General features: G+C 42.3%; 1 protein-coding gene across 2 annotated transcripts in view; it reads right to left on the bottom strand.

Annotated features, from left to right (window-relative positions):
• Positions 1 to 14,185, bottom strand: part of Itprid2 (ITPR interacting domain containing 2) — a 37,262-nt gene that overhangs the window by 6,969 nt on the left and 16,108 nt on the right. Inside the window, exons 10-16 of one of the 2 annotated variants that reach the window (XM_032903558.1) lie at positions 11,027 to 11,115; positions 7,715 to 8,926; positions 5,820 to 5,897; positions 5,616 to 5,731; positions 5,097 to 5,247; positions 3,963 to 4,028; positions 2,895 to 3,350 (exon numbers count right to left, since the gene is read on the bottom strand). In XM_032903558.1, coding sequence (XP_032759449.1) covers positions 2,895 to 3,350; positions 3,963 to 4,028; positions 5,097 to 5,247; positions 5,616 to 5,731; positions 5,820 to 5,897; positions 7,715 to 8,926; positions 11,027 to 11,115 — 2,168 coding nt within the window. Of the gene's footprint in view, positions 1 to 2,894; positions 3,351 to 3,962; positions 4,029 to 5,096; positions 5,248 to 5,615; positions 5,744 to 5,819; positions 5,898 to 7,714; positions 8,927 to 11,026; positions 11,116 to 14,185 lie in introns of both variants that reach the window. The other variant, XM_032903557.1, reaches the window with a different exon arrangement.

The raw sequence follows: 14,185 nt of genomic DNA, 5'->3' as shown, positions 1-14,185 counted from the left end.
CAAGAGAACTTCAAACCAAAGCAAATTAAGAGGAACGAAAGTATCAGAATTTAGTAGAGGGGAAAAAAGGAGTTAGCGAACTTGTCATGAGCAAATGCAGCTCAGGCTGAGTGATTATCTAATCTAACTAAAGTACTGTCCTGTGTATGGACAAGTTCCTGTTTCTATTCCTACCCAGGCACACCTGACTGAGGAAGGTGAGTGTACACTTTGCCATATTTTAGTTAGCCACATCAAGTCATAAAAATAACTCCATTTTCAGAACAATACATGTATAGAATTGAAGCGCTCCACTAGTTCGTAGTCAAGTCTGGAGAATAAACAAAAACCATGCGCCCTGCACCTATACTGATTTTGAAAATGGGCATTTGTGTAAACATATCAGAAATCCTGGGTAACAATTTGCATGTAACACAAAAGTCACATCTTTTTTTGAATTTCATCCTCAACACACACACAGGTGGCTACAGAAAGCAACTTTCAGCTGAATCCAGGAACTTAAAACACAAAATACGGGGAACTTAAAAATCTAGCAGCAAGGTCAGTCCTGTGCACAGGCGCTCCTACCCACAGCTTTGTCAGATTCCAGGCCATCCTTTCACCCCCTCTTGGTAACTGACAAGCTCCAATGCTGGCTCCCAAGCCTGGATTCCACAAGCACAAGTCAAACGTTTCCAAGGTCAAGTACCATCTTGTATGATCTGCTTCCTGACTATGTTAACCATGAGGAAACCATGCTACTGCTTTCATTAGTTTATATTTTTTTGCCCTTCCTTGTGTCACTGGTAAAGTCCAGAGTATTATCCTTCCAATCCTATTCTTCCTGAGAAGTCCTGCAGGTTTTACTGCATGTTTTCACAGCACAGACACATTGAGGAAGATACATTATCATCTGTGTGTTTATTTAATGAACTTTTCAAGCTATTTCGATGCAATCAATGATGGCACCATATGTGTAGGACTCATCTTAGGCCCCAGACTGTCAATGACCCTTTGGTGGGAAGATACTTGCCAAGAATTGATTCTGAAAGCACATCAGATTCACATTTACAATTACATTAGAAATACAGTCTGAAAATAGAGATGGCTAATTTCTATGGCTTATTTTGACTTACTTGGCTCCTAATGTGTTCTTAAATAACTAAAAAGATTTAGAAATCTGCATTCATGAGATAAGAAATGTTACATTTTGTGTGTGTGCGTGTGTGTGTGTGCGTGTGTGTGTGTGAAAGAGAGAGAGAGAGAGAGAGAGAGAGAGAGAGAGAGAGAGAATATGTGTGTTTGTATTTAATATTTTCATAGACTTTAAGAACCCCAAGTCTTCAAAATAAAAAGGCCCAAAAACATGAAAACTTTTTCAGGGCCATTGTACAGATTTTCAAATTTTCTTGAGATTTTTTGGTCTTGCTCACCTCACTTTAATTTAAGTCAAGGATTTCTTAGCTTACAGGTATTGTCTTTATAAACTGTGTTGCTGGTTTCTCTATTTTTTCTTTGGCTTGGGCAGTACTAGGTGGGGGGATTCACACTCATGGCTTTACACATACTGTCGAGTGCCACCTCTGCTGGGGATCACACTCAGGGACCTACACGAGCTCAGTGCCAACTTTGCTAGATTCACACTCAGGGGCTTACACATTGTCACTAAGATATAGTTCAACCCCTAATGTCACTTTTAAAATATATAATGTGTTGTTCTTTTTAACTAATATCAAAATAAAAGGTGTTTGTCATCAGGAGTTTTAGGAGTGGTTGGAAAGAAAAGTATACTTCATCTTGTGGAAACAGAACAGAAAAATATTCAACATGTATAAACTATAGAGAGAGCATTCAACATATATAACCCACAGAGAGAACAGGGTCAAGCCAATCTTCAATGTATATAGCCGTAGTGAAGTTTACCCATGGTGCTTTTCTTTTTAAAGGGGATATACCAGTTTATAATAATGGAACTCAATATTTAAAAATCATTATAATTTAAATCCACAATTGTTCCAGAAGCTCAGAGGCTGAAGGTTTGGTCCTCTATATAGTGACGCTCAGAGGAGTGGCTTCTGAGAAGTTACTAAATTAGTCCACATACGGGCCAGAGAAACTTGGAAGGCAGCACCAGGTAGAGAGCAGTCAGGTCTTTGGGCTCAGGATTGTAGAGGCTCTAGCTATCCTGACCCTTCATGCTCCACCCTCTTTGTGCCCTGCTCTAACCTAGCTTTCTCCCATGTTCTCAGTTTCACTATAGGCCCATGAAGAACAGAACCAAGTACTTAGAGGCTAAACCATCTGAGAACACCAACAGAAGCAAACATGCCCTTTTTAGTTCGTTGTTCTCAGGCATTTTGTCACAGCAATAGAAAGTTCACGGTCATTCTATCCACTTTCTCAATTAACTGTGACCCTGACTGGTAACCCTCACTCATGCTGGTGGCCCCTTGGGAAACCCAGAACTGTGGTTAACACTTTAGGTTCTCATGCTCTCATCATCCAGGGTAAACCTCACTTCACACTATATTTCAGTCTATGAACAAATCACAATTAATACACTTCTCCAGCCATCAAAGGAAAAGAGAACAAATTCCTTACCATGATTACCCTCCTCTTTTTCTCATGCCAATTAGAATTTTGTAAAATGACAGCTTCTATTTCTGGAAGAGGTCTAAATTGTAATTCCTTATTTTACACATGTGGAAATGAGAGGTGTATGTGGAAATATTATGGACAATATTTTGGCTATAGTGGAGGAAGCCGCAAGATGTCTGACAGTCTCGAATCTGCAGAAATGCACAGCCAATGGGAAAGCTGACCTAAAGCGTCCTGTGAGTTACTGTCTACAAGGAAGCAGGACCTGAATAAACTGTACCTGAGCAACCCACAGCTCAGGCTCAGCCTGGACCCACCTCGCGGATGACCTGCTGCAGCTCGTCTTGCTCCACATTCCCGTGCATTTCCTCAGCCGCTGGCATCAGAGAGAGATCCTCTGGTTCTTCCTCCACGTGAGATGTAAGTCCCACGACTTGTGAGGCTTCTTCAGCTGCTCCAGCTTCTTCAGAACTCTCCAGATCTGGAGGTGTTTGCACAGAGCCTGTTCTAGATGGGGCAGTTGGTGTCAGGGCCACAGAGGCTCGGAATATCTTCTTTCTCGCCACTAAGCGGGCTCTGGGTTTGCTCCCGGATGGCCCTCTAGATCTTCTGTTGGTGTGGGAGGGGCTGGAGCAGACGGAAGATGACTCTGATGTAGCTTGAGAGAAAACGGACTCTGAGCTCTCTCCAGGAGGAATCTCATACCCCATGTCTCCAAGGCTCAGGCCCAGCTCAGACTTCAGGTACGACTGCTCTCGCATCAGTTCTGTGACCTGGAAGGCAAGACATTCTTCTTCTCTCCCGAGACTAGGACTGGGAATTAAAAAGGCTGCATTCCCAGCTGTCCTTAGTGTCCCAAATCACATGGAATTTTAAAGGCTGAATTCTATTTCACTAACTTATTAGCTGACCAATTTCATTCACACACACAAAATTAAATTCACAGTAATCTCAAGTCAGACCTTGGAAGACTAGGACACACTAGGTGAAGTGAAATTTTACTAATTAACATAGAGAAGTCTGGATTATTTCATGGAAGGGTAATTAATGAAAACTAAAACAGCTACTCAGAATGTTTTGCCAATGAGTCTAAAACGCAATGAATATATAGTCATTTTACAGGTCCTGACATGAAAGGGCTAGATAGATGAAGATAGATGAAATGTTTCTAGACACATTATGCTCTTTTGGTTATAAAGATAAATCACTGCTACAATGAGCGAGCTTTCCGGTGGCCCAAATCAGTACTGCACTGCAAATGGCAAACTCACTTCCTTAAAGTCTGTACTTCACCCAAGCCTGCACTTCATACAAAGTGAGAGGACCGCATGTTCATGATATATTACAGCACCCCTTCCCAGGGACTTAGAAGGAAAGAGGCTTACTGGCTCCATGACGTTCAGTGGAGACGGGCATGATAAGTTATCAGCGCTCCTACTGCCACACATCCCCTGAAAGGTAAGAACAGCATACAGGCTTACACACGGACACACTTCCTCAAAGGGCAAGTGCTTCCTAAGAATGACTTGGCTACACAGTTCCTTCAAACACCTATTAATGTCACAAACACTGTAGTCAGCTACCATGTACCTCATCAAATATAGTATTGCGACTGCTACACAGGCTTTCAGGTTCTCTGCTTCCACCAACACATCCCTGAGAATGATGGGTCAAAATCACAGGAGTATGCATTCATAATGATTTAAAATATTATTTTATCTATGTATATATTCATTCTCATTCTCTTCCACATATGCTCAAACACACACGCAGGCATGCACTTATTTAGATAAAATCAAACATGAAAAAGCAGAATAAAATTCAAATTTTCAAAGCAACACATTTTATAAGTGCAGAGACACTGGCGAAGACAGGACTCTAATGGAGAGGCTCCAATTGCATGGGAAGCAGGCCTGGGAGTAGTGCTGAGTGGCCCAGCATAAGGACAACAGTGCTCTCTCATTCCCGCTGTGTACGTGGATCCTATCAGGGCATCATCTGCTTCCTTCAGGAGACAGAGGAGAAGGCACTGGAGGGGCTGTCAGCGGGCAGGACATGGAGTGGGCCCAATACAACGAAAAAGAACACCTCCTCCCTCCAAAAACCAAGGCATGAAAAAGAATTAAACTGAAAACAAAGGAAAACTTCAGAGGGATCAGTTATTTACTTAAACAAGGGGTAGTGGGGGACAAAATGAATTCGTTCTTTGGAGTTACAAGCAGAGACACAAGTTTAAAGTAGCTATCTTTTAGTTCATTAGAATTTTTCCTTTAAAATCAAAACTTCTAATGTTGACCTTCGTTTTTTCGATTACTGAAAATTATCACTAAAAATTGCAATGTACTTCTAAATATTCTAAATGTGAAATTTACCACACTGCACATAAAAGTAATGTGTGTGAAAGCTACGTGAGCATTATGCATGGTCCTAAAGCATTAAAGCATGTAAAATGAGGTCCCTGCCCAAAGCACACATCAGGAATAACCCAGTTACTGCAGGCTCTGGACCCCAAAGCATACCGGGAGTGCAGAGGAACGGAATGGTGAAGGCACCCGCACTGCACGGAGCTGCTCATCCAGGCCCAGCAAGCGCTCCTCCAGCTGCAGCTCCAGGTCCTGCAGCTCCATTCGGACAGAGTTCCGCAGGCCCTGCAGCTGATCAACTTCATACCTGTCAGATCGTGACAAGCATAACTTTGGAAAAGTAGTGGCTCAATGATCTCTAGTCAGCACATTTTTGAAGAGTATGAACTAGGAAAGGTACTGCAATTTTATAAGCTCAGATGGCAATCGGGAGGTAGTGACTAGGTCTTTGATCTCCTGCACTCTCCCCTCTCTGAAAAGCAGACTCCTCAGCATGGAGATGGCTCAGTAAACTCCACGTGCCTGGTTTGTTTTTTACCTACACTACTTCACTATACACAGTTCAGAGTGCGGACAGAGCTGGATTCTGAAGAAGCTATGCTAAGGGCCTGCTTTACTGAAGAAAAGGCTCTGAATGTACTAACCTAACCGGTACTAACCTAACCGACTACTAACCTGTCCTCCTCTGTCATATGAGGGTACACCACCGTTTGCTGACGCAGCATGGCCAGCTCCAAGTCCATCATCTGCGTTCTGAACAGATTCAGGCTCCGTCTCACAACCTGAAGCTCCTGAAAGGTATTCTGAAATGCAATGTAACAGGATTACACTTCTAAATCACACACATCATTGCAACTCAAAGATTTAAGGGGAACTTACTTCATAAAGAGGTAGAACAGACGACTTCTGAGTACTGTATGGAGCAGCAGCAAGATCAGGTCCTCTCGTCATAGGGTACTTGGAACAGATGAAACAGAATTAAAGGCCAGGTCAAAGTAACGACTTCCAGTTCTCTAAGATGTTAAGTTAATGTAAGGAATGCATCAGCATTTCTCTGTGAGCTAAGTCAAACCCACAATGATGTATATTATAATCAACAACAAAAGAAGTTAATCTCTGCTGCCACTGGCCATCCTTTACCATTCTGTGTCCAAATCACTGTTCAGGAGGAGGACAGGCAAAGGGAAGCATGTCCGTGTGTGTGTCCGTGCAGGAGGACGGTGTATTTACAGAGCTTCCTATTGCCTCGAGAAGGTGAGTAGAGAAGCCCAAGACCCAGATATTTGTAAGCAAAAGCAACAGGAGACTGCACCACACTGGTGTGGCTAGAGAAAGCAGCAAGTGGCCATCATCCATACTCTCAGGGAGACATACGCTATTGGCAAAGGCAGGGAAGACAAAAGTTGACAAAGCCCTCATCTCAGTGTAAGGAAATTAAAAGTGAGAAGAACAGTGTGAATTTATGTATGAGTATATATGTGTATGTGAGTATATGTGTGAAGGAGCATACATTGTGTGGCAAGTGTTTGTGATTGTGTGTGAATGTGAATAAGTGTGCACACGTGTGTGTGTGTGTGTGTGTGTGTGTGTGTGTGTGTGTGTGTATGTGTCTGTTTGTATTATACAAGCAAATGAAAATTCAGTAGGTAAATATGCTAGTGGTAACATCTGACCTGAGCTTTAGGCACTATCAGGACTTGGCAGTTCATGAGAAGAACAGCAAGGACACAGCCCCACAGTTGGAAAACTGCAGCAACAACAGCAACAGCAACAGCAACAGCAACAACAACCAACAACCATGTGATATGTGCCGATCACCCGAGTTCAAGGATACTGAGAACCCTGAATGCTCTGCTGCCCGGTAGCACTGGAGCACACACCCAAGCAGAGGCTGGGAAAGTTGTCTGTCTAGGTGGGGAGTGGGGAGTGGGGAGTGGGGAGTGGGGAGATTACCAACTGAGGTACTGACAGGAAGTTCATGGCCAACCACCCACAGCTGGAGTGGCTCACTACAGATGTACAGATAGAGATAGCTCTGAAATTCCCCAGCCTCAAGAAGTATAGCCACAGCCAGAACTATGCTTGATGAGGAAGAATGCTCTGGCCAGGCTGCAAACTAATAGGGACAATTGTCAGGAGGACAAGGAGGTATATGAAAGGCATATCTTTTCATATCTGAAAATTTGATTTCTTTAACCCAAGTGGCTTCTTGTTCACTCTTTCACTGTAACAGGTGGCATGCATTCAGAATTCACACTTTACCTGATTCTCTGGAGTGGTTCCAGTTTTGAGCCCATGGAAAGAGAATAATTCTGTGCCAGGAGGCCAGCCTCAGAGGTGAGCAGATGAGCAGGTGAGCGGGTGAACAGGAAAGCTTAGTCAGAGAGCTACAAAACCCAGGAGAACATGGAGCCACCGGAGTCAATGAGAAGTCTTAGAAAGTTAGAAGAGATCTGCACATCCAAATGGCAGAGAAAAGGAGAAAAAGGATTGAGAAGAAAGATGCTTTTAACAGGACAATCTAAGGTTCAGACAAAGAGAATGAAGGAAAGGCTGAGAGGAAAAAATACTGTGGAATAATGCAGCCTCTACAAAGAGGAGACTCTCAGATGAACTTTGTTTAGGATTAGTTACAGCTTTCCCTCACAAAATGGGAGAGACATGTCTATGACAGCATGCAGAAAAATAAGGTGAGGTGGTTTGTCTGCTCGGCCCTAACTTGCTGAGGAATTAGGAAGAGCTCAGAGCACTAAAGCGTAAAGATGTCTACTTACCTGTGAGAGATTCTGTAGTGAGTTTCTAATGTCATGTAACACTCTCCGCAACTGCATCTCTATGGCGGAAGGAGGGTTCACAGGGCATGGCCTGCATGGGTGGGCAGCGTGTCTATGTGAGTAGGGACAACCAAAAGGAGAGGAGAAGGCACTACATGCAGCACCTGGTATGTTGGGGACACTATGGGCACTCAGAGTTCTCATGTGTTCACACAGAGGCCTGTCCTGCCACTCAGAGTGGACAGAGTGAAGGGAGCAGGTGGACTGGGAGATTGGAGCAAACTGTGGGCAGGGGGCAAGCCTTCCATGGTGGCATTCCGCCAGTCGTGTCCCCTCACTCTGAGGGGCCTCTTCTTTCTTCACAGAGGATGGAGGGATGAAGATGGTAGATTTAACCAAAGACTGGCCATCGTGTTCGGTTACTTGCTTTTCCAGTTCTTGTTCCTCTTCAGGTGTGTACTTGTAGGTGAAGGATGGCGGGCTGCACCTGGTCTCTTTTCCTGGAGATAATCGTACATTGACAGAAGACACCACCCTTACTGGGCTCAGTAAAGTGGTGGGCAAAGACTGAGACCTTCTTAGAGGATAGCCAGCTTTTGCGAGCAAGTACCTTTGTTTCAACAGATCCTTTGATTTTATTAGGCTACGCCCTACTCTCTGACCAGACATACTGCAAACCTTCATTTGAGCTCTCTGCAGGGCAGTGTTCACTCTGTCCACAGAAGAGGGAAACTCAGTTTTCTTTTCAGAGCTCATACCGCTGCCCTGAGCCTCTTCAAAGGAAGTCAAGGACCTGAGAATGTGGTGTGTGGTGTACTGCGCAAACTCACATTCACTGCCCTTCTCCATATCACTCTCTCCACTCCCTTCCCTCCGGAGCTCTCCAGTGGCAGCCAGAGGTGGCTCCTCCTCTGTCTCTGTCTCTGTAATCTGAGGCCCAGGCTCACATGGACCCTTCATGGACTCATTGTTTCCAGCATTCTCTGCAGTCGCACATTGGGGGAAATCTTGGTTATCTGCTTTTCTTTTCTCAGCAACTATGACCTTTGCTCTTCCCTTCTGCAGAGAGGCAAGAGACTCCTCCTCTGATTCATTGAAGTAAGGCTGGTCTGGTGCTGTCGGAGTCACATGGTCTTCACCAAGTGATGTGACAGTTGTTTCACTGTCGCAGCTGTCAGCACTGCTCCCCATGGCTTGCAGGGACTCATGAACCTGTGAAGGAAAGCACTTGGGAGGCTGAGAATGAAGTGAGAGTCCCCGCTGACAAGACTATGGATTTGTAGTCATTCTGGTTGTTACCCCCACCCACACTTACTCATCAAGACTGTCTCAGATCTAGTTTCCTTACATTTCCTTTCCAACACATGAAACTGACTCTCAGAGTTGGACAGAATGTCTTCCTGTTCTGCCTCAATACACACATTCCCTAGTTGTCAGCGTCCTCTCTTCACTCTGGAAGGATGTGTTCCTTTTCCACAGCCATCCTGCATCACCTTGCTCTAGGACCAGGGGTCTCTCAACAGTTTCATCCCAGATTCTTCTGGATCAAACTTTCTTACAGTATGGCCCCTCCCTAACCTCATCAACTTTGCTCCCATGTTTCGACACAGAGCCCTCTTCAAGCAGGCAGTCAAACCTTCCTGAAAACCTACCAGGGCCTTATCTTTCCTTCCTCATCACTTTACTTTGTTTATTTCATCACAACTACATACCCTCTTCCCACTGACCAATGTTTTGTGTACTTCATTATTTTATAAATAAATTTAATATACATAACCTGTCAAGTATCATATCTTAGCCCATTCTGTTTTAAGTATGTTCAGACCACTATATTAACTTATGAACAAGCAAAAGCATCTAAAATAAATCTTACTTTTTAATAAAATATTGAGCATCATGTACTTTATTAAATAATATAAATGGGAAACAAAATTGTATCAGTGCAAGAGACAGATGGCCAGTCTGTGGACATGGTGGAATGCAAAACCTTGGAACACAAAGCACATAAAACACTGGAAACACAGTACACATAGAGCACTGCCCATTCACTCCCAGAAACACACACTGGATTCCATGCTCTGATACTGCCTGTAGCATAAGAGATACAACCAAACACTGAAACACAAAGATGGTTGTGGCACAAATGCCACTCTTGCAGCCCTTTAAAGCTGCAGCTTTTAGATCAAGGAATTACAACCTGGGATCAGATACCTATTTGCCTTTATCAATACATTTTCCATCATGCTTTCATATTACTATCATTTTTCCATTTTACCTCGAAGAATTCACCTCAGTGCTTTCTTTAATAGGTTTTAATTTATTCTCTTGAGAACAGCATGCATATCATACAATAAATTATGATCACAACTACATCCCATTTCTCCACCCCAACTCCCTCCAGACCTCCACATGTCCCCTTCCCAACTTCAGATCTTAACTTTTTTTCTTGGTAACACACTAAGTACCAGTCTTATCCATATGCACATGGGTATAGGGTTACCCACTAGAATGTGGGTCGCCTATCAATGTCCAGAACCCCGAAACAAAATGAGCCAACTACCAAAAGCTCTCTTAGGGTAGACCCTTGTGAGCCTCTCCTCAAACGTGTTTCTTCCTGTGTCTCCTTGGGTATATTTCTTGCCTGTTTAGCCTTCAAATGCTATGCTTCTAGAAAACTCTTAAATCTATTTTGTTTTACTTATTTCAATTTTCAGATTTTATTAAAGACATTTTGAATCCCTCTCCTGTGCATTCTGTGACTCTGTGTTCTACCAACCACCACCTCCTCAAGAATGAAAAGGCACCTGCTTTCTGGGTTACCTAAAATACCTTAATTTTCATAAAAGTTCATAGAACTAGCGGGAATATGAGTTTTAAATTAAACAAAATTTATTATAAAATACTGGAATATAATAACTATAAGCAGATAAGAAAAACATCAGACCAAGCAGTTTAAAACCAAACCAATACCGGGGGTTGGATTTGGCTCAGTGGTAGAGCGCTTGTTTAGGAAGCACAAGGCCCTGGGTTCGGTCCCCAGCTCCAAAAAAAGAACCAAAAAAAAAAAAAAAAAAAAAAAAAAACAATTTAGTCACTAGTAATATGAAACTAAGAATTAATTTTTTTATATCCAGAGATCATGAATAAGTAAAACCTGAAACTTATAGTCAAATATTTAGCCAAGAGCTACATTTCAGACATTTTATTCCTATTTCCATTTGACAGACAACCTTACAATACAACACATGGACAGACGACTGCCTTAAAACAAAGTCAACGGAAGTGCCTATTAATGAACACAGGAAACTGTACCTGAAGGTGATTGAGGGAGAGGCAGTCTGTGGAATCCTCAGCAAACCCGCTGCTATCAGAATGCTGACTTGCAGTTCGCAACAGATGATCTGTCAGTAGAAACACTATTAAACACATATGCCTGCAATGGCGGGCAGTGACATCATCATAGATACGATCCCCAACAAAGCAGCACAAATTACTATGGAAAATTGCAGCTTCAAAGGACAGCCAGTAACTCAAGTTCAAACAAAAGCTGAATCAGGTTTTCTATCAGAAACTCTCAGCATTCATTTGCTAAGTAAGCTCTAGTGGCAAAATACTTGATAAATCCAATTACCACAGATGTAAACTGGATAAAATAAAAATAAACAATTTACAAGTTATATAGATCTATAAAAATGGTTAAGAAGTGAAATAATAAGTTTATATGCAGAATCCAATAAAACTTTCTGCATCTTCCTAGTTTCAAAGAAAGAAAGGGCTATAAACTAAATCATTTGAAATATAAGGATATTCAAATATATCTAGTGTTTCTTATGATAACAATTGTTTGTGTTGGGAAATAATTTTTTCATAACAATTAAACAGAAGTAGAAGATTCAATTAGTGTATAACACTGCTAATTTTGCAAAGACATGTTTAGCATTAAATGTGTTCTAATTTCTAAATATATATATGTTCTTTTATGAAAGATACTAACTATATAAATAAATATATGTTCTTTGTGTGCAGCAAGCAAGATGGCATTCTATCTACATTACACTCACCACAGGAGGGGACTTTATGCCTCGTGCATTTGCGAGGCAGGCTGAATGCAGTGTTTATCAAATAATCTGAACCAGATAATATGACTAATAAAATCCACTTGGGTTTAAAAACATCCTACTGGAGTTTGAAGATTCAAGAAATAGTGATTACATCCCTTTCAAAAACTGAGAAAGGTCCCCAGCAGTGTTACGATGTTACGGCTGCATAATGAGTTAAAGACGTGTTCTATCTCCTCACCCAACCTGGACCTGCTGGAACAACTATGGAAGTGGACTGTGACAAACTTCCCAGCAGTTCTGACTGGGCACTACAGTTCTTCAAAACAGACTGGCCCTCTAGTCAGAGCAGCTGCCACTGTTCTTGTGTGTCACGGCTCTGTCCTGTTTTGTTTATAACTAGACTTTGAGCCCATGAAGACAGGAACTTTACTTATTCTTAATGTTCTGGTATGTAGAACAACATGGCAATATTTGCTTAATGACTCAGTGGTAACTCACAACAATTAAGCAGTTACATAAATGATCTAGAAATTAAAGGGCATATTTGGTGGGGTAAAAGGAATTTCTGTGAAGTACAGAGAAGACAGGGTCAGTTTCTTCAAAGATCTGCTGAATGTGCAGCAGAATAAGGTCTGGGCCGGTTCTCCTCACGGCTGAGCATATGTGTACTGCAGTTTGGTTGGCAATGCAGACTGAGCAGGCTGCAGAGTGGGCGTGGGGAAGGGAACAGCACACAGAGCTTAAGCTTCTTCTTTGCTTCATGGTGTAAGGCAGTACCGTGTCTCTCTGCACACAGGGACTACAGCCCTCCACTGCAGAGCACTGCTTCAGGAGAAGGTAGGAAAGTACTCTTGGACCTAAAACCACACAGCATTGCTTTGTTCGTCTACAAAGCTAGGAGCCTGGCAAGTGGAGCTTGAGCTTGAGGCCAGCCTGAACCAAAGAGAAAGGCTTTGCCTGAATATAAGCCAATGTAGGGTCTTTGGGCAGATGTTTCGTTCCCTGCATAGTTCTCTTGGGCTGAAGAGATGACTCAGCAAGTAAGAGCTTTTGTTTTTGCACAGAACCTGGGTTCAATTCCTAGCACCCATATGGTAATTCATAAACAACTGTTAACTCTGGTTGCAGGTTACGAGACCAGGCACACCAGTGGTGCACACACTTATGTACAAGCAAAACAAGTAAGAAGGCAAAAACATCCATAAAGTACTTATTGATAAAGTAAGTTTTATAAAATGAAACCGCAGTTCTTTACTAGAAAAATTTAGACCTAAGGGTTAATACTCAGTTTTGAAGACATTGAAAATTACCTTAATTTAGAAGTTAGGCAAAATATTTAAATATGAGACAAAACAAAATATGGAAACCATCTGTTTAGTATCAAAATCAGTATATTCTCTTCCAGATTTTCATGAAAAAAATAGTTGTCTTCATAAAAAGGCCAGTGTGGGACTTCTGGAATCTGAGGCTGCTCAGTGAGCACCAGGCTGGGACATGAGCCGAGCTACGGAACCTCTCTCTCAGTGCAAGAACGAGTCCCTGCACCCGAGACTACAGGCGTGTGCTTGCAGAGTCCGACTAGTGAAGCCACGCCTTGCTTCTACTGTGCTTGGGAAATGAGTAGTGATTCTAACTATGAAGTTATGACTAGTCTGTGACGTACCACATTACCCATTACCACGACTCCATAGACTGCCTTCCAAATGGACCAAATGTCACTGTTTCCTGTAACCCTTTATCACAACTGCACATACAAACTCTTTTACTGTAACTTTAGAAAAGATCTATTGACAAATATGCAAATGGTTTTGTTTATGGCATCATAAACTAGAACAAGAGACTGAAGACTGGCAACCAGGAGGAACTCCAGTTTGAATGGCCACTAAATAGATCTTCCATACTACTCACACTTCCCTAGAACAACTTCAAGGAAATTTACCACTCGGTCATCCTCTGACACACAGTGACTTAGTTGCTTTGTTCAATATCGCCTCTGCTTATGCCCTCTGCACTTCAACAGCAGACAGAGTTATACATACTTAAGACAGACAGAATAGGGGTTGGGGATTTAGCTCAGTGGTAGAGCGCTTGACTAGCAAGCGCAAGGCCCTGGGTTCGGTCCCCAGCTCAGAAAAAAAAAAAAAAAAAAAAAAAAAAAAAGACAGACAGAATGCTCAGTGAGAAAGTTCACTTTGTGTCTGACTAGATAGAGCTGAAGTGACCAGGGGCCTATGCTTTAATGTCACACATGCAAGCTGTTCCTCAGGAAGACTAACATGTAATTTTCTATTCTAAGAACATACATATAAATTTTTGTTAAAAAAAACATAAACAGGTGGTTTGGTATGTGTAAAGTTTTAAAAATAAACAGTCCTACCTTCAGTGGTCATTTAACTTCTTCCTCTTTCCT

Source organism: Rattus rattus, chromosome 5, assembly GCF_011064425.1.
Source record: "Rattus rattus isolate New Zealand chromosome 5, Rrattus_CSIRO_v1, whole genome shotgun sequence".
Taxonomy (NCBI): Eukaryota; Metazoa; Chordata; class Mammalia; order Rodentia; family Muridae; genus Rattus; species Rattus rattus.
Note: the sequence above shows the minus strand (reverse complement) of the source record. Positions and strands in the feature narration are given on the sequence as shown.